This window comes from Columba livia, chromosome 18 (genome assembly GCF_036013475.1).
Source record: "Columba livia isolate bColLiv1 breed racing homer chromosome 18, bColLiv1.pat.W.v2, whole genome shotgun sequence".
Lineage (NCBI taxonomy): Eukaryota > Metazoa > Chordata > Aves > Columbiformes > Columbidae > Columba > Columba livia.
Genome location: NC_088619.1, coordinates 11,687,826 through 11,713,341, shown reverse-complemented (window position 1 = coordinate 11,713,341; position 25,516 = coordinate 11,687,826). Strand labels below are relative to the sequence as shown.

General features: G+C 48.6%; 2 protein-coding genes and 1 long non-coding RNA gene across 14 annotated transcripts in view; 2 read left to right on the top strand and 1 right to left on the bottom strand.

Annotated features, from left to right (window-relative positions):
• The window catches only part of MAP2K6 (mitogen-activated protein kinase kinase 6), a 52,915-nt gene extending 42,860 nt beyond the window's left edge, over nt 1-10,055 (bottom strand). For both annotated transcript variants that reach the window (XM_065035015.1, XM_065035014.1), the window contains exon 1: nt 9,684-10,055. In XM_065035015.1, coding sequence (XP_064891087.1) covers nt 9,684-9,699 — 16 coding nt within the window. In that variant the 5' untranslated portion in view covers nt 9,700-10,055. The remainder of the gene's footprint in view (nt 1-9,683) is intronic.
• A 1,768-nt stretch (nt 10,056-11,823) lies between these two features.
• LOC110365814 (uncharacterized) lies at nt 11,824-13,975 on the top strand. 2 transcript variants are annotated; one of them, XR_010467078.1, is made up of 3 exons: nt 11,824-11,960; nt 13,405-13,511; nt 13,836-13,975. It is a non-coding gene; the product is annotated as an uncharacterized LOC110365814 (long non-coding RNA). The 2 variants fall into 2 exon arrangements; XR_002425655.2 differs by lacking the exon at nt 11,824-11,960 and adding an exon at nt 12,394-12,532.
• Nucleotides 13,976-21,427: 7,452 nt separating this feature from the next.
• ABCA5 (ATP binding cassette subfamily A member 5) overlaps nt 21,428-25,516 on the top strand; it is a 31,650-nt gene continuing 27,561 nt past the window's right edge. The window contains exons 1-3 of one of the 10 annotated variants that reach the window (XM_021300379.2): nt 21,428-21,738; nt 24,660-24,781; nt 25,391-25,508. In XM_021300379.2, coding sequence (XP_021156054.2) covers nt 25,404-25,508 — 105 coding nt within the window. In that variant the 5' untranslated portion in view covers nt 21,428-21,738; nt 24,660-24,781; nt 25,391-25,403. Of the gene's footprint in view, nt 21,739-22,126; nt 22,192-22,232; nt 22,448-24,659; nt 24,782-25,379; nt 25,509-25,516 lie in introns of those variants that run through there. The other 9 variants (XM_021300378.2, XM_065034995.1, XM_065034997.1 and 6 more) reach the window with 9 other exon arrangements.

Sequence of the window (25,516 nt, the reverse complement as noted above, 5' to 3'; positions counted from 1 at the left end):
TTTTTCCATTTATTACCTTATTTGCTTACTTTTGTACCAAAATTATTAAAGATGGTATTTGACAGTTCTGGACAGCATGGATGGGAGGAACTAACTCCTGCTCCCTCTGCTGGCAATGCCTCCCAGTAAATGTGTAGGTCCTCCTTTAAAAACACACAGGAACCCTATTGACAGCGAGAAGCCAAAGGCAGCCGCAGAAAAGCCCAACCCAGGTCCCCAGCACTGCAATTTTGGGCTCGACCCCAAAAACTGGAGACACTGAGAGAACAACCGCACCGGGTTTGCACCATCAGCAACACCGGTCGGGCAAGAACTGCTCCACTACCACCACGGTGAGTCTGTCCCACCATGAACACAACATCTCGGTCCTGCAACTGCTTCAGCGACGTGTCTCTTCAGAGATGTGTCTCTGCACATGCAGGGCGGCTCTGGAAGCTCCAGGTAATGCCCATCAAGGTCTGCAGGGTGCAGCTCCTTCAGGTTCAAGTAGATTTTAGCCTGAGGTCAGAGACCATGAGCTTCCAGCTCTCCATGAACTTCCAGCTCTCCAGACACCTGCTAAGAGCACACGCTTGCACACCATATAATAAACCAAGCAGCATATAAAGAACAAAAGCTTTCCCCCAGTTTTTATCATGCAATTTCATCTCAATTTGGAAAATGTGTTGACGAAATGCATTATGGCACAGTACCCCAGCAGAAGACAGAAACTCTTGTCCTTTTTTCTTCCCTATAAAGTGTCCCTGACACAACTGAGCAGATTTTATTCTATCCACATATGTTCCCGTGGATCAAACCCCGTCAGGTTACATCTCTCCACCCAACCTTCTAAATCAGGAGTTGTAAACACAAAACTCCCTTTATAAGTCTCTCTGTCAAAGCCTCTATACAGCTCCCTGGGCAAGACTGAAAACTGGAGTTTCAGTTATATACATATGTGCTCACAAACAGGCTGCTGCTTTCTAAGCTGCAGGAACAGATAAGCAGAAAGGGGGGTGGGGGGAGGAGAAAAAACAGAAGAAACCAAGAGAAAGCAGGGAAGCATAAGTCATCTACCCAGATCCATAATGTCCATCCTGCTTAGCAACCAGGACAAAATACATCCCCAACCTTGTAAATTCTTATGCGTGTGCTCAACCCCAAGCACATTCAGTCCCACTGACTCCTACAAAAGGACTCGTTCGCTCCAAGTTCAGCACGTGCACAAGTAGTTTCAAGATCAGAGCATGAAAAAAAGAAAAAAAAATAAATCCTATTTAGCTTGTCTTTCAAGAGGAAAGAAAAAAATCCTTCAGACCCCAGTTGTCCAAATGAGAGCCCTGCTTGGCTACAGCTGCTCTGCATCGGCTCTGATTCAACCTCCCAGATTGCTCCTTGTGTTTCAGCTGCAGAAATGCCTTTTTAAAGCAAGCTCATGGAAAAGAAAAGAAAAGACCCCTTTTTTTTTGCAGGAGGAGCTGGCTGGGGAGATGCTCGCACAGGATGGGCCCAAATGAACGTGCTACAGGGTGAAGCAAAGGGCTGTTGGTGCTGGAAGCGCCGGCGTTGTCGGGAGCTCGGCGCAGGAAGGAACGCTCTCCTATTGCAGGAAGCTGTTCCAGCCTCTGATCTGACATAAAGCTTCTGATTTCTTGCGGGGGAAGTACCAAATGTTTTTGAGGGGAAGAAAAAAAGAATTATGAAAAAAAAAACCCACAAAATAAAAACTCACATGCTGGGCTCTAAAGGAAGCTGCCTAATGACATGAATGAAACTGAATCCGTGTGTGGGAGCTGTGTCCAGCTCAGGTGGCCACTGGCAAGGGCACGTTCCCAACCTGTCACCCTGCAGGGGTGCAAGCCCAGGGGTCCCTCTCCCTGCCAAAAAGGTGCCTGTTGTGCGTTTGTTCTTGTCTCCAAAAAGCAACTTACTACTAATCATCTCTGAAGGCAGCGTCTGTGTCACCCGCCCCAGCTGCCAGGGGCTATTTTGGGCTCTTCCTCCCGTTCAGATGCTGCTGTCGGGGGCTGGTTCGGGACATTCTTGCACGCGGCGCATCGCACCGATCTGGCTCTTTAGGTTAATTTGTAAAACTGATTCCTTGGCAGGAATTCAAGTTCTTTGTAGAGATGTTCCAAGTTTCATTAGCAATGAGCAAATTGCTGGTGTCCTTGGGAAAGGTAAGGAAGTCAGACTATGTTAATTGCCTTTATTTTTTTTTTCTAGAGGGTATCTCCCAAAGGACACCTCTATGCCATGTAGAATGGCTCTCTGCTTACACAAGTACCTTTATATATAATGGCTGTCAAGGCTTATTGCATAGATATCTGAGTAAACTTCAGTTTTAAGTATGTTTACTATTTTATCAGACTTTGTGCTTTATTTGAGCCAAGCACTCCTTGTCTCTAGCTGGGTTTCTCCTAGTAGGTTATTAGGGGATTATGGTTTCCATCTCTTATAGTTAAAATGCAGAAAACACTTTGGAACAGGATGGAAAAACAACAGTATCTGGAGCATTGCTTTTCTTCTCCTTTAATAGGCTACTCTGTCAACCCTCTGCTTGCTAAATGAGAGAAAAATCTGTGGGCATGCAGTGAAGGTCAGTCTTGTGGTTTTTGAAAACATTTAATTAGTACAGTCAAGTACTGAGGTCTGCTCGGGAGTGAGCTTCTGCATTAACCATCAGCATCTTTCTGTTTGGAGACGCCAACCTGCAGGAGGGGACGGGAGGAGGTTAAGTCTCCATCTCCACATCCAAAACTTCAGTTGTGTTCAAGCTTCGGATGAAAACCGTTGCAGCTTCCCTGTCCTGTTTCTACCTCCAAAACCGGTGTGGGGTTTGGAAATGCGGCTCAGATCTCTCGGCACGTCACTAACAGCACCGGGTCCCAGATCCCGACCCGGTCGTGCAGGGGCTGGGCTGACCCGCTGCACCTTCAGGGACCCACCGGGGCTGCCAAAAGCCTTGTGCTGGGGCTTGTGCTTCTCCTGAGGCTTTTCTGCCAAGTGCTGAGGCTCTGTGCTTGAACAAACCTACTTAAGACGTAGCTTTGCCAAAACCCCTTTGGGCATTCTGATGACAGCGTGTGAAGTCACTGTCTTTTCCTTCCTGATACATCTAACTGGAAAAGGGGAACAGCTGTTCTCGGCTCCTACAGGTGCTCCACTCCTGGAATAAAACTATATTAAATGTCACATATCTGTGCTTTAATCTCTGGGCAGAAGCTGCACGAATGCTATCACTGCAGGCTGGTAGTTCCTTTCAACAAGGCCACAGCATCAGCTGTTTGAGAGAAGAAATCAATTCCAGCCCTTTCAAAGCCAAATTTGGGGTTTATTGCTTCATCCTTCTGCAGCATTGGAGACCCTAATTGTCGGCAATGAAAGCAGCCCTAGGAAGAAAGGGCTGTGTTGAAATCAAAGCTGGAAAGCGTGCCTCTAACTGGGAACCAGTTGCCAGCACTGGAGAAGCGCCCCAGGAACACGGAGCCGGTGCCAAGGGCCGCGCTCGGCGCTGTACAAACCTGAAGCTAAAAGGACCTTCTCATCTCCTGCACCCCGGTTTTTCAGCGAACGTTCAGCTCCTACGTGCAGGTACTTGCGCGAACATGCAAGTCCAGCCGGCTCTTACCGGGGCTCCTGTGTCTGAGAGATGGGAGATGCTGGGAGCTGATGGGAGCAGATAGAATGGAGCAAGTCCAGGGAAACAAACCCAGTAATCAATGCTGGGTTTCCCTTCAAAATTCTCTATCTCCCCATCTTTTTCCTGCTGGTACTCCAGCAAGGTTCTGCCTTTGCCAGATGGGGATTTCCACTACTTTAGAGCTGTCAAAACAGCAAAAGATGACTTTGAGTCATTTTCTATATCTGACCTTGAACTACTGGAGAAGCAATAAATATTGTTAAGAGGAATGATAACACGGAGTGAAGCTGTGATTTTTATAATATAACTTGTTGCCTGAGTGTCAAATAAGCCCTGCTGAAAGCAGATGAATGAGGAACCTGAGGATCAGCCCCCATTGCAGGATGAAAATAAGCACAAAAGCACGTTGCTGGGACTTCCACACAGGGACGGCCAGACGATGCTCTGAGGCCATTTGGCCCTGATAACCATTGTTTCATTGAGCGCAATTACATATTTTTGTTTAGGAAAAGATTCTCCTTCAAAAGCAGCTACCAAGCCTATGCTGATTCAGCCTTCATTAAAGGCCTCTGACTGCAGACACAGTAAAGTGTTGACTCCTGTACTTATTTTCTATTGCTGCCTTATCTTTGGCATCTCATCTGCAACTTCTGCTGTTTTGTTGGTTTTGTTTTGTTTTTTTTCCACTGGTTTCATCTGAGTGCAGTAAAAGGGGATGCTGCTTGGACTTCAGTTCTTCTTATGGTTTTTGGTCTGCTCGGGTGCAGCCTAGGAAAATGTAGCCCCAATTATAAAGCTGCAAGCTAAGTAGGCTAACAAAACAGCAACAGCAAGAAACTGGATCAGCTCTGCTCAGGGAAGTTTTCCTGCTCAGACAGGAGAAAATCAAATGCTTTTTCTGTCTGCAATCTTTCTTATAAATATGAAACTCTATCTTGGCTGCAGAGGCTGCTCCTTCCGGCTGTTTTCAGACGATGCTCCTTGGGCTTCGCTGCCCTCAGCTTTTTGCAGCAGCCTCATAAGCCATGGCCATTGCTCCTATAGCAATGGTGGGGGGACATTAGCCTCGGTATCTCCTACCCCAAACTGCTCTCCTGATGCAGGTGGATGCTGCTGGTACAAATTCAGGGCCCATCCCGAGCGATGTTCAGCCCCAGCTTTGCTAGAACCAGCAGCCCAAGCTGCACAAGTGGCTTCTTGGAGCTTCCGTAAGGGATGTTCAGCATCTGTTTGCAACATCCTTAAAGCAAAGATGACTCAAAAGTGCTTTAGCACCTCAGAGACTTTCATGGTGGGATGAAGCCTTGAAAACATCGACTGAGCGTTTGGAATTCCTAGCTTAAAAAGAAGGCTAGCTTGAATTTTGGCTTTGAGGCCAAAGCCCAACAAGTGAGAGTCTCAGGCTTCCCCTCTCCAAATTGTTTTATACTGAGCAGAAGACACTTTTCCATTCACACTTGTCAACATGCAGAATATCATGGATTTGGAAGACAAAAGGGAAAGAAAAACAAGCAAAAAGCTTTGTGAGTGGATCTGGAAATTGCCCCGAATGGCTCTCATGGCTCTGCCACCGCAGATGATCCTGTCTCTGTCTCACGTGGCGCAGCTCCAGGATCCCAGATCTGCGCTTCTATTAACGTTGCTGTAGCTGATAACGTTAATATCTTCGACTCTTCCCAGACGGGCCCTGGGGAAGGAGCTCAGCAACTATACAGGTAATGAAACTTTTTTTTTCTTTTTTTAATTATAGCTCTCTCCACATCTAAAATTAAAAGAACAGTCCTGCAACCTATCCGGCCACCGGAGGCTGACTCAACGCTTCACATAATGATGCTGCCAGAGGCCACGCTGCCAGCTCGGACAATGCAGCGATTGTCCCCCAAAACGTGAGTGACCACAGTAAGGGACACCTGCGTACCCTGGGTTTTACCCCTTTTGCCCACTGTCATCATGAAGGTGTGACCTGCTCCAGGTGCTTCGGCTCCCTGAGGGATGCACAAGTGACATCAAATGCATGTATGGTTTGAAAAAACACTTTTTAAAACAAGCTTTTTAGTCACCTCATATATTTGCAAGCATAGTGCACAGAATTTGCACATCTGCCATGTGACTTTCAAGGTAATTGTGTTCCATGAATGCCAATACTCTTGGAGGAATGAAGTGTCTCATCCCTCTAAATTACTCCTGTGGTTTTAATTGAGTATCGTTTGCTTCACCTTAGTAGCTTGTGTATGTGTCATGGGAGGGAATTCACCCCAAAGGAAGCTCCATGTTCTGGTGACTGCAGTAACAACCAAGTAACGCTCACTGTGGCAGTGAGAAACCTCAACCTGTTTCAGCTGGGAGGAGAAAACAGATCTTTGCTCCTTTTTTCCGTATGCAACTTATCACTTTTATTGCTCCAATTACTTCTATAGTTTGAGCTTTTAAATGCTTGTGTCCTCCTGTCTAGCTGGTTTTCTTCCCCTGTTGGTTAATTCCTCCATTGCATGTGACTTTTAAACCTCTTTATAAACGTTTGACCCCGCTTAACCCAATGCACATACCCAGGCACCTCCGTCACGAAAGCAGAGCGGGCAGTACATGAAAAAGAGTAATTAAAAAATAATAATAATAATAATTTTTGAAAGGCAACAACTTGAACTGAAATTGGGCTGTGTTTGCTGCTAGACTAGGCCTTGCTAGACTTGCACCTCGCTTTGCAAAGCCTGGCCTTGCAAAGCCTGGCTTTGCCAAGCGCCGATGCCACGGGAGCGTGTTCACTGTGAGAGGCCGTGGTGGTGCTGACGAGGCAAACTGCACATTGCACAACCAACTGGAGCCTCGCGCTGCCCGCAGGTGCGTTTTATACCAGCAAAAACCTGCCACCTACCCAGGATGGCTTTAAAAAAATACATATATATATATAGATACACATACAGCTAGCATTTAGGCTTTGCAGCTCTTCCACGGAGACTTCTAGCCAGAAAAAGAAGAGTGTTTTACGTAAAATGTAGTATTTTGAATAGGTGCAGGGCCTTTGGGCAAAGTCCATAGGGTGCATGTTCAGCCAGCACCACGTGGGCCGTAGTTCTCATAATCTCAGTATCCCTTCTCAGCTAGAGCAGAAAAAGCTGTACTTGAAACAACAAAGTCTAAGAACTAAGAATGAAATCGACAGGCAGCAATATTTAGTAGTTAAATGTACCTCATTTCCATGTACTATTCATGAGTTAGTGCTCTAACAGGAACTGTTCCCTTCCCTTTTCTATTTCAATGGAGAAATGTACATATTTGCAGGCTGCTTCTCTGATATGAGCTTTGTGAGTGAATTATTCCCCCATTACAACGAATTCTGAAGACTCTTGGATGTATCTGCTGTCACAAGAGTTCAGATTTATACCCTCAGACTGTGTTTAGCTTGTAATTAATATGGACTTCTGCATTTTTTTTCCGTTTCCAGAATAATATCCTATTAGTCATGACAGCCAAATGTGCCACATTTGGGCAACGATTCAACTTCTTCTGAACTCCCATCAACACCAAGTTCCACTTGTCCGGAGCAGACTCCTCTCTGAAGGTGACAAACCAACTGCAGGGACCTGCTGTATTATATCTGGGGAAATCTTATTTTCTATACATTGCTCTGTCCAACTAAAAATACCATTTTGCAACTTAAAAGAGGGAATGAAGTTAGAAATGAGCACAGGGTGAAATGCAAGACTTAGTCTTTCTAATTTGTTATTCTGTTGACTGCAAAGTCTTAAGGAGTCCATCAGCGCACAGGTAACGTGGCTGATAGCACAAGCGCGATGCTGGAGGCACCTGCTGGTCCCTGCTATGGTAAAGGTCAGAATTATCCTGTTGCTTCCAAACTCTGTGGAGTTTTACGTTCTCTGGCTGTGCAGAAAGCAGATCACCTTTTTTTTGCATGGCACAGGTAGCGTCCGAGGAGCAGTTCTGCCCTCTGAACTAGGTGAGATCCCTTGCAGGGAATCGAGTCTTATCAAAGAATTACCCTCCCGATTACTGTCCCCCTGACAAGCAGCATTAAAAAAATATATATATAAAAAAAAATCCCTGGCAGATTCTCAGAACAACTTTGGAAATGAATCAAAGCAGGGAGAGGGCTGTGCAGCTCGGCAGCTGGCGGGAGCTCTGCGCAGGATTTGGGAAAGCTGACGAGGAACCTCCTGTGCAACACATGAAAGCTGAGCCTGAACTGCAGATTAAGTCTCCCTTAATTCATCCTGAAGAACGATCCCTCTGGTGCAAAACCCGGAGCTGAAACCCCTTCCCAAGCAAAACCTCCGGCTGAACAGCTGAACTGGGCGAAGTTATGAGAGTCAGGAATTCAGCCCGAGCACACTCGTATTGCGGAGCGCGAGATGGACGGAAAACGGATTCAAGAATGATGCCATTCATGGAGATCGTGTTTTGTGGGTTGGCTACTTGAATTTTCCCATTTTCCTGGTACTGAGAAGGATGGACGAGGCCAGCGCTGGTGGGACTAAGTGGCACCCGGGGCCACCACGGCCGGTCCCTGCCCGTCCCCAGCTCCACAGGGTCACGCTTTGCCACCCCAAGACTTTTTGGGGACCCCCAGGAAGCAGCTGCTCCCCTGCCCCCCATGGGGCTCACAGGGACCCTCTGTGAGCAGCAGCGAGCCCTGGGTATCGCTCGGTGCAATTCTGCATTATCAAACTTCCTTGGCTCTTTCTATTGGAAACTTTTACAATTCTCTGCTTGGCTGGAAAAGATGACTGCAGCAAACCCAAATTAGGAATAAATTATACAACAACTTTACATTTTTCTTACAAAGGAAAACTGTGTGGCAAGAGCTGTGAAAGCACCTCCTTCCTATGTCCTCCCAGCAAGGCTCAGAGTGGAAGGCCACTGACTTCACAGATTTTTTATTATTATTATTATTATTATTATTATTATTATTATTATTATTATTTTAAAAGCCCCAGTCCCAATTTGGGAGCTGCTCTCCCCCCGGGCCATGCACTGTCTCTCACCCCCCACTCCCCAATACATGCGGGGGCTGCAAAATGCACGGAGAGGCAGCTGCAATATCAAATCCAAACATTTAAAAGAAGCTCCAAAAGCTGCATCTGTGTGGCCAGTCGCGGACATATGTGCATCTCTTTCCACAATGAATGGCCAGAGCAACTCCTTAAACATCTCAGCTGGGTCTTGCAGGGACTATTGCATTCCCACAGCATTTTTGCAATATTAAATTCTCCACATCCTCCCACACCCCCCCCCCTCCCTTGCAGGACACAAGGCAGAGCCACCCCGGAATAATCATCAAGTTAAAAAGCAAAGATCAAGCATTCCCCACCGTGCTGGAAAAAATAATAACATATATATATATATATTAAAAATCACTGTCGTCCCCTACCCAAATACACCCCTCCCACTCCATCCGAAGTACCGAGTCCCTGCTCCCAAATGCTAAATAAAGCAGCCCTTTGCATGCTCTTAGCGACCTGGTGTTACAAACCACACTGCTGCCTCTGACCAAAAGTTACCAAATATTAAAGGGGGGGGGGAAGAAATCAGTGGAAAATGATCTCAGTCCTGGCACAAGAACAATACTTTCCCATGGAAACATAGGTATATATTTAATTCCTGGTAACTCCACTCAAGTTTCACCTTTCATCTCCTCCACGGACTTCTTTAAAAGTTTCATTTCATTTTGCACTTGAAATTAGCTGCAATTCGCATGCATTGTGCCCGTTTTGCATGCATATATACAGTAGCGAATGCATCTGCTCTTCAACACCCTTTATCTGTCCTGACTGTGCAAAAGGCAAAAAGGGCTCAGTAATCCCCGCAGAAGAATTCAAATAACGTCAATGCACAGCTGAACTGCAAGCCCTGCCTTACAGGAACTGTGTGTGTGAGTGTGTGTGTGTCTGCAAAAAGGCACATACTAAACAGGAAATGCAACTGAGAGCCATTGAAAGCCTCAAACTTCAAAATGCAATTGCATCCCGAAAAAATGCATGCATGCACTTAGAAATGCATGCACGGCTTTTTGCATATTTGCAACGAACAGAAGTAGGAGCCTTACCTCTCGACTGAGACATTTTCCCCTTTGCTTTGGTGGGGGAGGGGAAGCACAAAAGACTTTGCCTTGCCTCTCTCTTCTGGAGCTAGTTTTGCAACAAAGATGCAAAACTGCAAGCGCTCAATCTTCATGCAACTGGAGTTTTCCTGACTTGCTGCAGCAGCTCTCCTTGCAGCGGGGCGAGGGGGGGAGCCGTGCAATTGCACACTTTGCAGGGCAGCCTGCAGCGCCGGGGGGTTTCCTTCCCCCCCCCGCTTTGCAATGGTAGGGAAGGCTCTTGCTGCACCTACATGATGGGCCAGGGCTGGCAGCTCAAAGCTCCAAACTTGGAGCTGGGGGCGCAGTGCGCAGGCGCGGTGCCGACGGCCGCCGCGCGGCCGCCTGGGCGCTGTAGTCCCGTTCGCCCGCCCCTTCCTGCAGGGGGCGGCGCGGGGCTGCGCGCCCGCGGAGGCTGCGCGGGGGGGGCGGAGCGCGCAGGGCGGGGTGCGGGAAGAGCGCGCAACGCCGCGCAAATAGCGCGCAAGCAGCTGGAGCGCCGCCGCTGCGGCTTTTCCCGGCGGTGCGCGCCTGCGGTTTACGGGGTGATGCGCGGAGGCGCCGCGGGTCGGCGGTGGATCCGCATCGCCAGCTCGGCTTTTGTTGTTTGGTTTTGTTTCATTTTTTCACCCCAAACCGCTGTGGCTGAGAGGGAACAGATTCCTGCCCTCCTGCATCCTTCCCCTCCTGCATCCCTACCGTCCTGCATCTTTCCCCTCCTGCATCCCTACCCTCCTGTATCCCTACCCTCCTGCATCCCTACCCTCCTGCATCCTTCCCCTCCTGCATCCCTACCGTCCTGCATCCCTACCGTCCTGCATCCCTACCCTCCTGCATCCTTCCCCTCCTGCATCCCTACCCTCCTGCATCCTTCCCTGCCTGCATTCCTGTGTACATCTCTGCCTTCACCGCAGCTTCCATCCCTGCTTGCATCCTTCCCTGCATTTCCGCTTCTGCCCTTGCATGCGTCTCTGCCTGCACCCCTGCCTGCACCCCTGCCCCTGCCCCTGCCTGCATCCCTGCCTACATCTCTGCCTGTCTGCACCCCGCCTGCTGCACGGTGTGGGGGCTGCTGGCTGTCCTTCTCCTTCTGTCACCAGGTTTGGGGGAACAGTGGCATTGCAGGTCCTTCCTGGTGGGATCCTGGGCACCCTGGGCACCAGGGAAAGGCTCCGGCTCTCAGACAGTGGCTGGAGGTGACCATGGCGGGTCCAGGGTGGTGTGGGAGGTTGGTGTGGCCAGCCCTATCGCCCTCACCACGCGCTCGAGTCCATCTGGTGCTGCCAGCCTGGGGTTGCACACAGAGCATGGGGAGACGTGTCGGTGTCCTGGTGAAATCAGGAGAGATCTGGGTGCAAAAATGTGGTAGAAAGAGCAAAAAATTACGCACTCCATTTTCTTTCCATTGAGTTTAGATTTTAAGGATCCATTTGGGAGAAACCTCTTGCTTTTGTGCTCAGACGATGCCGGGGGCATTTCACATTCTGCAAACACGGTGGTGCCCTGGCTGAACCACGACGCTCAGCTGCCTTACATAACGTCAGTCATTTCTTAATCTTTTCTCTTTTCCCCTTGCAGGCAGAGCAGATGAAGTGAGTTTATCCCACTTCTGAAACGGAGTGTGTTCCAAGGTGGTCAGCTCGGCTGCTGCGGCCTCACGGAAGCTTCCCAAATGAAGAGCCCGGGAGGGACATGATGTGGTGACATCCCCATGAGATGGGGACGCTGTCCGGATCAGAAGTGCAGCTGGATGCTGGGCTGTGGGAGCTGGGGACTCCTGTCTGCATGTAGGAACCCCACTTTGGGAAAAGCCTCGAAGGAAAAGATAGGCCTTCCTGAAGCAGTGCTTTATATTAAATATCTGTTTAATTTTAAGAACACTAGAAGAATAAAAATTAAAACAAAACACTAGATTAAAAAAAATAACTAAGTGCTAAGAAATGTGCACTGTAAAAACATTTACAGCTAAATTAATGCCAAGGATGTTTGTTTACACCCCAGCAAAATATTGACGCCAAAGGTATAAAATCCAGTGCAAAGTTTGCACGGAGAGCGTGTCCGGGATTGTAAGTAGCGCTGGCGCTTCTAGTGCCTTTTCCTTGGGCTGGACAATGTGGATCGTGGCTGAGTTTTTACCCTGTGCCCTCATACGCTCCATTTCCCAGCCGGCCCCGTGCAGTTCTGGGCTGGCGTTGCTCAGGATTTTGCCATTTTTAGCTGCGAGGGCCGAAGTCTGACGGAGCTGTAAGTAACCCGCAATTAGGGATCTGTTTGGGTAACTTTCTAATGTTCGGAGTGATTGTTTGGGGTGAGGGAAATATGCTGCTGTACGTGGTCCTTCCTGCCGAACTTGCAGCTAGAGCAAATCCTTATAGCCAAGCAATAAATCCCCAAAATGAAAGGTTTATGATGGAAATGCTGACAAACCCTTAACTAACACATTACAAATGGCAGCGTTACAACTCAGTAGCTATAAGCTAAATTAGCAGCGGCGCGGACAGCCTTCGAGGATCGCCATGGCGAGCTGGCCTTGTCTAGGTGAAGACATGCAGCGAGGCAATGGCTTCTAATTTGCTTTGATCTCTCTAATGAACTTTTGTTGGCCTAACTTGTGTGCAGGTGCAAAACCGGGGATGCTCCTTTGGTGCCTCATGAAGTTTTTGGATGCCTGTCAGAAGAACATCTATCGGGCAAGAACAAGCGCTCAGTTGTTTTAAGGCATTTTTTCATATCAAGGACGGAGTCCTTGGTCCCCGTGGTTTCCCACAGCACTGGCTGCGTCCCTTGCTGTGTCCCAGGTGCCATCAGGTACTCCGGTACGTCCCCATCACACACACAGGCTGTGAGAGCCCAGCAAAACCTGTGTCACGCTGCTGGCACCCAGCAAACAGCACAGTGGCAATTGTAATTATTTTTAAATATATTTTTTGTATTCCCCATCTCCAAAGGCACGCAGGGACCTGGGATGCCCCCACAGCGCTGCCTTCCTCAGATCGGGGCACCCTTGCACAGCACCCTGCTAACGCTGAGGGAAATTTTCTCCTGGTTTAAATGGGTTTAGGCTGAGCCCGGGACCTGCAGAGGCTTGTCCGTCTGTCACGCGCGTGTCTGTAGGGATGGAGGGGGTGTGAAGTTCAGCCGGCAGACGAGTCTCGGCAGGCTGCGGCGGGACCGGGCGCTGCGGCAAGAGGCTGGGGGCTGCCTGGGGGGGTGAGGGATGCCCAGGGGGTGAGGGATGCAGCCTGTGGGATGCTCTGACACTGAGCCAAGTGGGGATGCCGTGTGTGAGCCAATGTCCCTACAACTGGGCTTCCGCGGACTGTGCATCATGGTGCCATGAGCAGGTACCACCAGCTTTGAGCCAAGTGGTACCAAAAGATTTTATTATATTTGTTGGTCGTGATTGCTCCAGCACAGCGCCCAGCCTTTAAGCTCCGTGTTTAGTTTCCCCTTGGCACATCTTTTTGCTTTTAAAGTCCAAATTCTGCAGACAACGTAACTGGATCTCCTTTGCCCCAGGTGGGATTCACCCTCCTCGGGTCTCATCTTTGCTGCTCCAACTGTCTCCTCCTCAGTCGGCAGCGCCTCCAAGGCCATTTGTCTCCTGAGGACTTGTTAAGTAATTTTTTTAAACACGACTTGAGTTGCTGGCTTTGTTTACAGTCAAACACTTTGATTTGTCATGCAGGAATTATGAGAGCAGGTGCTGAAGCAGAACAGAAGAATCTTTTCTCAAATGGTTACATACCCAAAGGCTGCGGGACGATACCTGGAGGAGCCAGCGCGGTGCCTTAGGTCAGCCTGTGCCTCCCGATGCGTGTGTGGAAATGCTCTGGGAACGACACTTCAATAATCTTGGGTCAATAAGTAGTGCCATGCATCCCTGTGCAGTGACTTTATAGGAAATAAATCATCAGATTGTGAGTCGCTGTGAAATGGAGCGGTCCTGCAAAGTGCCTGGGGAGAGCAGCTCCGAGGGAAGGGAAATTCATGGGGCTGAACAAAGAGATCCGATTTCTACATCTGCATCTGGCCCTAACTGTTTTCTCTGCTACTTTCTGTCTGTATATAGTCATTTGAATTTTATGCATGCTATGGTTTGTTTATTCCTCCTTCCAGGTTGCTCCTTCATTGCTAAGAAACCATTTTGCTGCAGAGACATTGGACAAACATGCTGCGGTTTCAGGGCGCTGCTGAAAAATCTCCTCTCCGCGTTTGTAAACAGGAGATTTGCGCTGAAATATGTATTTGCTTTAGCCATGACTTAGTTTCCAGCCTTCGCTTTGCTCGGGGTGCTTGGAAGGCGAGCTGTGTCATGTGCCGGCTTTGTCCAGTAAAAATACAATTAGAGGCTTCGGTTTCAGTGTTTGCGCGAACGATCGCTTGCGGATAAACGACAGGCCAAAAATTAATCCCAGAGCCCTGTGTGCAAACAGCGACAAGCTCGAGGGGTGCAGCTTCTCAAAGGTGTCCGGATTCACTCTTGCAAGGTCATTATCAGAGTTTCTTTACATATTTTAATTTCTTATTTCTCAGTGGGGAAGACCATGTTTTCCCCTGGCTCATACCCCTTCACCAAGAATGATTTGGAAAACTCAGATGCTGGTTATGTGTGGTTTGTAACTGTTATAAGCGTATGTGGCGTGAAACAGAAGCAAAACTGGTATCCAAAGCACCTCTGGTGCCCCCATGTACATCCTTGAGCACGAAGACCAGGTTTTGGGGCTCAAATCCCATCTTTCCCAGCGTGTCCCGTGGCATGACGGTGCTGTAGCTATTGCTCCGAAGCTGTTGTGTGTTTTGGATGACAACCCCGTGCAGGGACGGACAGAAGTCACGGTGCCTGGGAAGTGCGATCTTCCAAAAACAATACACTTTGCAAATGAAAGCAGGAGGTGGGACGAGCTGCAGCGGCTATTTCGGTTTCCTTTGGTTCCAGATTGCGTTTTTCTTGGATTCTGCTGTTTTCAGCCATCTCCTCCCTCCATGGGGATGGGAGCTGTGGAGGAGGAAGGATGTTGTGGGGCAAGTGTGGGGAGGTTGAGCTTGGTCTGACCTGCGAGAAGGTGTAACCATGGCTTTTAGAGACAACAGGCAAGACAATGAGATTTTCAAATGTGACCCATCCCCTGGACAGTGTCTCATGAAATTTCCCATCATATTTTAGCTGAGGTCGTGGTCAGCCCCCAGGGAGAAGCCGAGCAGATTGCTTGTGGCCAGGAGAATGCCAGCCCTTTCCCCAATATTCCTGAGCACAGGGGTCTCCAAATACCAAGCTGAAAATTAAAAGTAGTCAGAATAAGCACATGGAGGGCTCAGCAGGCAGCCAGGGAAGCGCTCTTTGCGACAGAAGATGAGGAAACTGTAGGAAGTTCTCCAAGACAAGAGGGACCAGCTGGAAAAAGGGATGTCCCAGGGGGATGCCTGGGGAAGGAGCTTGAAGAAAAGCCAAAGCAACAGCGGCTGCAGATGCTGGGGAGGAGAATAGGGCTTGATGAGAGAGGAGGTGAGAAACAATGAGCAGGAGCTGCTGATGGGAGCAGAGACCATCTGCTTTTCACCAGCCTGAATGGTGCCGAGCGATATCCTGCATTCCTTTGTTCCTGCTTTAAGGGGAATCGCAGGCTGGGAACATTTTGAAAGGCAAAAACAATCCCTGAGAGTTCAGCCGCATCTTACCTTTTGTCTGCATTTCCTCCATCTCCTTCTCCTCAAGCGTTTGCTCTTACAGCCCTTAGTTTGCAGCAGTTTTTCCACTTGGGATGGCGAGTAGGTGGATGAAAAGCCCAGGAGGACGTTGCCCTTGGCAGAAGTTACACAAACCAAGCTGCTCCGGTGGGATGGCTGGTGAAGTCTGTCTTTGTGGCTTTAGCGAGATAGATGGGCAATTCGGAGAGGATAAAATGACCCAAGAAGTACATGCAGCTCATAAAAATGGCAGAGGCCGATAAATAAAAATGACTTCCAACTTAGTAACTTAAGTAATAATAAGATCTTAGAGCCATAAACCTGGCTAGATAATAATAATGGGTTGAGCACGCTCTTCCAGGAGGGGCGAGGGGGATGCTGGTCTCTGTTAACCTAAAGAAGAGGGATGGGAATGGAGGTGGAGAGACATGACATGTAAGATCCACACAGATTTTTTTTTTTAATATGAAATTAATGCACAGATGAACTAAAGCAGCCTCATACCACAGCAAATCATTTCCTTGGGGGCTGCAGGAAAAAGGTGGTTTTATGGGCAGCTCCGGTTCCCATGTCACACACATTGGGTTGGCACGGTGAGGGCAGAGCTGCGCCCTGCACCTGCTGGTGTGGGGATTGATGCTACAAATACTGCTTGGTTTTTACTGTATGCATTTCCTCCTATCTATATGCCATGCATATATATATATATATATATATATATGTATATAATTGGTTCTCTGTTTACTTTGGTGAAATAATGGACCAAAATGCATCCTCCAGGCATATTGTGAGCATTAAGCTCAATCTCCGGTCCTGGCCCTTTTGTGTTTTGCTGGATTTGCGATGCTGGCTCTGGGTCCTGTCCCCCCGTGTACCCCACGTGCCACAGGCTGTGTCTGTGGCCCTGCGGCTGCTGCGGGGGAGCTGGACTGTTAAACAGCTTTTTGGGGTCGTATCCACCACCTTTAGCCTCCGTGCTGGTAAGATTTGCGAGTCGCTTGCCAAACATCATTTGAACATCCAGTGGCTTCGGCCCAAGGACAGGAGCAATAAAGCAAATTTAAAATATTGTAAATTGTGCCCAGCTGCCAATAACCAAACGCTTTCATGAGATGGAGTGAAAGCACCGCCCATACTGCACCGAGAGCATTTTAAGTGGCTCCTTCAAGGTTCCTTTAAAATCAAGGTACCATTAAACCAACACCAGTCAGTGATTCCCCCTCCTTCCCAGGCAGGCAGGGGTTGGAGCAGAGCCCCCAGTGCGGTGACAGCCCTGGGGATGCTGGTGGCAGGAGGAGCAGGCACAACCTTTGTCCCAGCAGGTCGCAGTCCCAGCAGGTCACAGTCCCTGCGAGTCACCTGCCTCGTGTCCCTCGCTCCTGGGATCATGTAGAGCTTTTTTCACCTTGTGGCACTGCTCTGTCCTTTGCACTTTGTTTCTCGCTGTTTTTCCCTGACACCTTCATTCTGCTGGTTTGTTTTTAAATTTGGCAGCAGGCTCATTCAACGACAGAATTCAGGGTTCAGCTGTGAACAGCTCGTTGCTCTGGATTCCTGTTGGACGCAGACCCGTGGCTGCAGATGCACAGGGGGTGTCTCCAGGGGGTCCCATGGGGGGCTGAGCATCACGGGGGGGTTCAGGGGCTTCTCCCAGGCCGGCTCCTCACTGCCAGATTAGAGCTGCCCGGAACCTGTCTAGGTCTTATCACTGGGTGTGTACAACCACCACCACGTGTTTTTGTCAAGGTGGTTTATTAAACCTTTATTATATTTATGTAGCCCCCAGGGTAATATGATCTGGAGTTAATTACCACAGCCGGTTTTCTTTGTGAAAACGTCGGAAGAGTTTGTCAGAAGCCTGCGGTAATCCTTGGCCTTCCTGTTTAATAGGATACAAATTTGGATGGCTCAGGGTAAACATCGGCATCGGGGGGATGTGGGTGCTGAAGGCAGCCGTGAGCCCCGTGTTGCTTTGCAGGGGCTTTGCAAAGGGATGTGAGCGCCCCATGATTTTTTGGGTATTGATGCGATGCTACACGGTGTCCCAGCCAGACCAGGGTTGGGTAGAAGATCACCTGGAAGCTCCCAGTGCAGGGCAAGGAGAAGCCCAAATATTCCAGATAGAAGCTGAGCCCTTCCCAGCGACCAGGGAGAGGAGGGAGGAGGAGGAATCCGCTGCAAAAATGTTCTCGAACATGGTTGAATGAGGTTGAGCAGCTCCAAAAGTGAGATTCTGAGAAAAGCAGTGCTAAATAAGGGCAGGTAGTGGCCTCTGTCTGAAGGGATATTTTTATTGGACTGGCAGCAGGAAGCATAATTTTCTTTAAATGACATGTATATCTAGAGTGTGCTGTAACACAAAGTCAGCCAGGGCGGCGCTTTTTTTTTTAAACGGGAAATTATATTTCATAATCCACACAGCAAAATTCACTGGAAGGGAACACAACTGGTGGCGGCGTTTTCATTCCTTTATTTTTTTTCTATGAACATAAGGTATCATTCATGACCAGAATGAATATATGTTTGTACCGACATGGCTGTAATTACAGTATTCTATATGCATTGCGTACAATGTATATATTATCCTTGTACCCCGGCACTGCTGCTGTTAAGAGTCTATTGATGCTTCAGTTAGAAAACTTGGGTTTTCTCAGAGGTTTCTAAGTTCCCATAAAAGCCCATGCTGGGCTGAAACTCTGCGCCAACTCTTAAGCCAAGACTGCAATTTCTTTTATTAAATTCATTTTGAGCCAGCTTGAATGTTGTTACAGAGGACAGATAAGAACACAGCGTAAAATTTGTCTTGCAGGCTATGAGGGAATCTGGTTCCTAAAGAACCTGAATTTTGCAGAAGCGTTTCTAGAGGTGCCAAATGCCACTCTCAGCAGGGTTTAACCCCTTTTCTTTAACCTCGGGTGTAAATTGCTATTGGTTTGCTCTGTGCGTGCTAACCGTGTCCTGCTCCTGAGCATCAGGGCCGTTTTGGTGGCTGTGGCATTGGGCCCTGGGTGCAGCCGCAGCCCCGGAGTGGTTAATGCTGAAGGAAGATGCGTTTTTGCACAGTTTATTTTCATCTCCTTCTAGCGCACAGGAGGAGGCAGGTCTCTAAATTAGGTGCTCTGAATTACCGTCAAAGAGCTTCCTTGGCAGAGGATCTGGGCTCTAGCCTTAGATGTTGCAAATGCATCATCCTTCTGCTTAGATGCAGGTTTATTGATGCAAACGCATAATTTCCAGTAAATATGGAGTATTTCTGCTCTTTAAAGCCTGTTCTGTCTTCTCATAAACCATTGCCTCTCCTCCGGAGGGTGGAATAATTGCTTACAGACAAAGCCACCTGATTTCTGATGCCACCATCGGTGGCAACTTGCCTGATTAGTTAAACCTAAAAAAAAAACAACCCATGCAACCTGCTTTTTTAAGAGCTTCATTTGGTTTCAATCTGGATGAAACCACAGCAGGTGAAGCGAGCTGGGGAGCAGCAGCGGTTCCTGCCTGGTCTGTAATGATGAACCGCACTGATGCGGCCAAATAAAACTCACCAGAATTAGAAAAGGCACAAGCACATCATGGGGGTTTTGTTCTCTGCTGAAGTGCCGGGCACTCGGGAAGTGCTGGCTCCAAATAGAAGCAAGACACAATGGGCAACTCGCTTTTTTTCCTGTAATTTTGTTCTTGACCAACACAACCTCTAATAATGGTGCCTGGAAGAAAGAAAAGAGCAGTTCACCAGTGCAGACCCTCGCTGGAAGGAGCCAGGCTGCTGAAATGAGGCAAAACCCTGGCGCTGGTGCTCAGCTTCGAGAGAATCACCAGTTTGGATGCACTCTGTTGGCTGAGAACATCTGTGCCCTCTGACTGCATAAAAAGAACATCTATGATTTGCAGGATAAATGCAGGCTCTTTTATTTCTGCGCAGGGATTCACACAGGGGCAGGTTACCCCACTGCTTTGATCTTTGCCTCAAGGATGTAATAAGGTGCCTTTACAACTCTTTTCACAGGCCTGTTATCTAAACCCAGAGGTTCTACGTGATTTCTGTGTTATTCTGCACCCCAGCTGCAGTCGCTTGAGCACATTTGCAGTTCTCCTCCTGGCCATTCTTGCACTATTCAGACTGGGACTGTCACACCATCCCCTCATCAATTCCCTCTGGTTTATCAGTTTCATCTTAGATTCACTTTCGCCAAATGCTTTTGTTATTTTACCTTTTGTCATCAAACTCACATAGTTTTGTTTAAGCAACACCGGAATGTTTACACTGAACTGAGCATGGGGAAGAACCAGCTCCCTGCGCCGAATGTTTTGCCAGGTGCCGGCTTGGTTTGTTATTGACTTGGATGCTGATGGAGACTCAGCAGCAGACGTGGGAACCTCCCCATTGTAGGTAGAAACCAGTTTCCAGAAAGAAAATCGGATCGTCTGTACCTACCAAACCTTTGTGCAGCCATTCACGCAGCTTTGTTGCACTTGATGCCACTACCTGGTGCAGTTGCTTGGAACTTTATTCTAGTTAAAGAGGTGAAATTGCTTTCTTTTAAGTTTTTTAAGTAGAAGTTGGAGAGGTTTCTGGTGTCTGCTAAGGCAGCACCCATCCCCACCACAGATGCAGACTCCTTTTGGCCTTGAACAAATTACAACACCCTTGGTTTTTTGTATCTATAAAGGGAGATTATGTTTAAGGCACCTGAGCGTACAGGACTGTTGTAAAAATTAATTAAGTAATGGTTTTACTGTGCTTTGAAGATGAAAAGCATCGCAGTTCTTCAGGTGATAATTACTCTTGGAGACTCTCCCCGTGTGCGCGTTGGTTTGGGCTCTTGCACTGATGCTCCCGGCTGCAGCAGCACCCTGCTGACCGTAAAATCTATTTTAGGGGATGTTCTCTTCCCAGATGCCGTAGCCCAATGTTTTGGAGCGTGTGAAATGGTCCCACGCTTCATGCACACCATTCGCTTTTCCCTGCTCTGGACTGTGCCAGTGGGTTATTGCTGCAGAGCCGGGCTCAGGTCGGTTAAGCAGAGCTGTGAACCTGCTCATGAGGGGCTGTTGTGCTCAAATACCCAAAACTGCAAGGAGTTCCGAATTTTGCAAGTAGAACATCAATGTGAGCAGTTAAAACTCTTGAAGTATGAACAGAGACCACAACAAACATCAAAGTGAGCAAAAGAATTCAGCCCCAGACAGGCCTGTATTCTATTTAATCCTAGGTGGATGAAGACAAGAAGTTTGGGTTGGTGGTGTTTTGTTTTGGGGTTTTTTTTATATTATTTTATTTTATTTTATTGAAGCTCAGTTGTGCCATGATGTTTACTCAGTATTCATTAGGCAAAACTAAAGGGCGTTATTTAGAGTACTTTCATCTAATGCTCTTTGTTAAAAACTAATGAAAAAAAAGGAACGTTTCCAGTTAAAGCAAGCCTTTCTGATGGCTTTTTATATTATTATTTTCTCTAAAGGAAGTGCTAGCATAAAGATTGAGTGGAATTTGATCATTTTCCCTATGTGAGGTACCTGAAGAAGTGTGGACCCAATGCTGCTGGGCCACACAGCTGTCGGGGGACACCCAATGGAAAGAGCCTCATCCCCAAAACCTCGTCCCCAAACCTCGCTGTGCCGGCCCATGGGATTTCGGCAAAGGTGCCGGTGCCTGATGAGGGCCCTGGAGCCAAAGCAGCCCCTTCAATCTGGAAAATTTCCAGCCGCTGCTGTCGGTGAAGGTGGGAACGCAAAGGCTTCTGCGTGTCTGTGGTATCTACTCATACAAACTCAGTTTTTCACTTAATGTGCTTTGAGACCCTTGTCTTTTTTCTGGATGAGGATGCAGCCTCCTGCTCTGTTTCCCAAGTGAAAATATTGAGTCCGCACCGTCGCTACAGAGCTGCGTTTCAGCACAGGTGTGCACAGCGCTCGTGCAGCTCCTCAGGTGCACAAAACCAGCTCAGACGAGGCGTTTCAAACACTGATCCCTCGAACTGCTGCGCTGCTCTGCGGGAAGCCGAGCAGCCAGCCCTTGGTGGAGCACGAGCAGCCGCAGAGTTTCTCCCCAGCACGCACGCAGCATCCCTGCTGCAGGGCTCCGGATGCTCAGCGACGCCTCTGGGTTTCATTTTCAGCTCAGCGTTTCCCAGCGACTCGCAGGAGGCATTTGGAAAAACGGGCACGTCGGATTGCGCTCAGGATAATTAAGATCTGGGTGGTTTTGATCGCATCCCACTTGTCAGCAAAAGGCCGGTCATGGACTGAGGCGAAAGGCCTGTCCAGTGGGTGAGGAGAACACTCGCTGGAGGGGGAATGACCTGCTGGGAGCATCACGCAGCATCAAGCCACCGAGGTAGGGAACCGACACACGTAAACAACGGGGATTCGGCATTTGTATTCAAGGCAGCATGTCCCACGCTTTAATTACATATTTGCAATGCAATATAATAATGTAATACAGTACTGGCGACCTTCTGGATGCCGGCGGGAACCGGCAGCAATGGATGTACCGAGGCGGCTCCTACTCGATTGTAAATCTCCGGGTCGTTTTTTCAACCTTTTCCATGGGGGTGCTGCGGGGGGGAATGACCGGAGGATGGATGTCCGGGGGTGGGGGTCCCGAGGGAAGGGATGTCCGGGGATGTGGGGTCCCGGGGTGAGGAGGGGTCCCGGTAGGGGTGTCCCCGGTGCTGCGGGGCGGCTCTGCGGTCCCTCCCGGGGGCGGGGGGCAGCCCCGCTCCGCCCCGGGGCGGTGGTGCTGGCGCAGCCCGGCCCCTCATCCCGCGTCCCCGCCGCAGCGGAGCCGGTGAGTCCCGGGGCAGGGCGGGGGGTTCTCCGGCGGGGGGAGGCGCGAACCGGGGACACACACACACACACACACACACCAGGGGAACCGGCCCCCCCCAGTGCGTAGGACGGGAAGGGGAAGGAGAGCAGAGGAAGAGGAGGAGTTTTGCTGTACCTGTGCGTGCGCGTCAGTACTCCGGAGTAAACGCTGGGGGGTTATTGATTTAATGTGTTTATTGAGGTTTCGTGGCTGCGGGCAAAAAAAAAATATAATGGTGAGGAGCCGGTGTTGGGAGGGTGGAAAAAAGGGAGGAATGGAACGCCCGAGATGTGTCCCCCCCACTCCCCTCCCCGTGGGGACATGGGGGTCCCCGGGGAGCGATGGGCTCGGCCGAGGGGTTCGTGGTCCCGCAGGAAATAGCGCTGGGGCCGGCGGGAGCTGTTGCTGCAGCGCCGGGGTGGGGGGCTCGGCAGCCCCAGGCGCGGCCGCTTCCCCGGGGAGGGGACACGGGAGACAATTCAGCCCGTTTTTAAAAATGCATCAATGAACATTTAGCTTAAATAATTTAAAAGCAGTGAAAGGCACATCAGAGTTTTTCTTAAGTATCCTTTAGGCTTCTTGCAGTAAGATCGATAATCTTAATTTCTTATATTTCTGCAAGTGTTGTTCACTGATAAGTTGTATTTTATTCATTTTCCCCTCATCCACAGTTCATTTAGCCGAGGCTCACCACACCCTGCTTATTTATAATTTTTTAGCTTAAAAAAACAAGGGAAACATGACCTGCAGCACTAAATCGCGTAAACTGACCCATTGTCAGGTTGATGTCTGGGGATGTGGGGGAGCCTTCCGACCGTTATTCCTCCCTGTAAGAAGCACTGGTGTCTCCGATGCAGAATTAAAGTACAGTAACAGTAATTTACTTGAGATTGCAGAGATTGAGATGCTCACAAGCAGGTTTTTTTCAGCCACTTCTATCAGTACAAGATCCCAGGGAGGTGGGAAAACGGTCGGGGACATTTGCAGGTTAAGAATATTTTCATTTTGCCCAGTATGATTGCAAGAAATGTCTCGGTACCTTCTTTTTCTGTTCAACCTACATGTTCATTTTCCTGGTCTGGAGTTTTTAGGAGAGTTTGGTTGATTTGTTTTTTGCTCAGTTTTTCACCATTCAAGTGATACTTCATCAGAGTTCTTAATTGTGTGCTAAGTAGCCTCATCAGCCTATATGGGGACGTCAGGTGTGATATCAAGACATTAATTAACATTGTTAAAACCCTTCTTCCAACCTAGATGGGGTAAATTGAAGCATGGAAGTGGTCCAGTGGTGATGTGGAAGCATTGCTGGTAGCGTTTTGTTTTTAATAACTGGATAGCAAATAATTAAAGAAGCAGTAGCTGGCATTAGTGAGTGAATCTGATTAAATCAGCCGTGCCAGTTTTCTGGATCCCCATTAACGAGGGATGGGGTTGCTGCTTTAATGCGGTCATGCAGCGCTCAGCATGGACCTTGTGGAGCTTCTCTTCTTGTAAGTGCTCTCAAAATCCGCTCCCGACAGCAAACAGTGGCGGTCCAGCTCTTAGCGGGCGTGCTGAGAGCCGAGGGGAGAAGCACATCATGTTTTACGACCTGCAAGCAATAGCTGCTGCTCTTGATTATTTTCAAAACACTCCGCTGTCATTTTGAAGCGCTTCTTGCTTGAAAATATCTGGAGGAGCTGCGTGTATTTTTCCTGCAAGAATTAGTTACTAGCATAGGTTGATGTTTAGACATTTTGTGTTGGTGTTTTTTTTTGTGTCCAAGGAATTTATTTTTCTTTTATGCAGTAGATTCAATGGGTTTCTCTGAGAATCCCTCCAGGCTCTGGGACCTCTTCTCTTGGGGTGACGTGCATCTGTGTTCCCTCTGGGTCCTGGGGGGTCCCTGCCACATGGAGAACCCCAACATCTGAACAAGGACGCCCTGAGCTGTGGGTTTGGTTCCTTGGGGATGTTTTTCCCTCCTCTCCTCCCTCCTACACCCAGAGAAACGCCGGCTCTGTCTATGGGCACTTTGTGTGTTTCACGTTCTTCCAGCTCAGCTCATGGCAGCGGCGCTGACATCCGAGCGACCTCCCGCGTTTCTGTAACTGGGTGATATCTGCGCTCCAGAAATAGATTTCCATATTAAAATACAGCTGAGGAAGGAAGCGCGAGCCATGTGTTGTCTAACAGATAATGGAGAAAACAGGTCCTGCCACGGAGCAGCGCTGGATGTGCGGTCTGCTTTTGGAATGAGTGTTGGGAGCTGTGAAAAACCTGGAATAGGGATAAATTCTTAAAATCAGAGCTGTGCTTGGGCTGAAATGTTGTGACATGACCCTGTCGTTCACCTGTGGCAGGTGGGACTCGTGGCCGCAGCGGAGGGGAGCTGGATGGGTGGTGCTGTGATGATCCGCGCTGGTTCTTGTGTTGTCTCTGCTGAGCGGCTCTTCATTATATTTCAGCTTCACAGATGAGGAAACAGAGGGAGATGCAGATTGACCAGTGACTCCAAACCTCGGGCAGCAAGGTGGTGGCAAAACTGGGGATAGAAACGTGGTGGTTCCCCAGCCACGTCCCGCACCAGGTACGTCCTGGTGGAACGGGATGCTGTCTTCTGGATGTGTGTTTTCTATTTTATTGTGTTTTATTTTTCCCCAAAGAGTGTGCTCAGCACTGCTGTGCTGTGCTGCTGACCTAATGAAAAGGTAAAAAAAAAATAAGGAAAATAAGTAGTGTTGGATCTACTCCAGAATGGAACGGGGTTACTCACGGTGAATTGAACAGTTTGCCTGGGGTGAGGTGGCTCTTGTTTGTGGATCCATGGCTCTGGCTGGCTGCCCTGAGCCCATCTGATGGACGCTGGAATTGTGCTCCGAGATCAATACTTTGGTTTGTCATTTGTATTTAGCAGAAGGAAAATAAGCTCAGGTTATGTCGAGTTTTGTGAGTTTACGTAGGGCTGGTCCTGCCGTTGGGTGGAATTGCTCAGATGACATCGCATGAGTACCAGCGGTTTCTTCGCGTCCTGGGCATCTGATGTATGTTGGAAAGCATTAAAAGTATGAAAAATATGTATGAAAATATATAAAAAAATCTGAGATACTGAATGCTGTAACTGGATTTTGCTTTTAAAATTATTCCGTCATTTCATATAGATTTATTTTGGTTTGTTTTTTGTTTAGTCTTAAACAAGCTGGTCTTGAATAATGGCGCCGGACACTCCAAGGGAAGCAGGAGTGTGGAGACAGACCAGAGCTCTTTTGTTCAAGAACTGTCTTATTAAGTGTAGGACTAAAAAAAGCAGCGTCCAGGTGAGTGC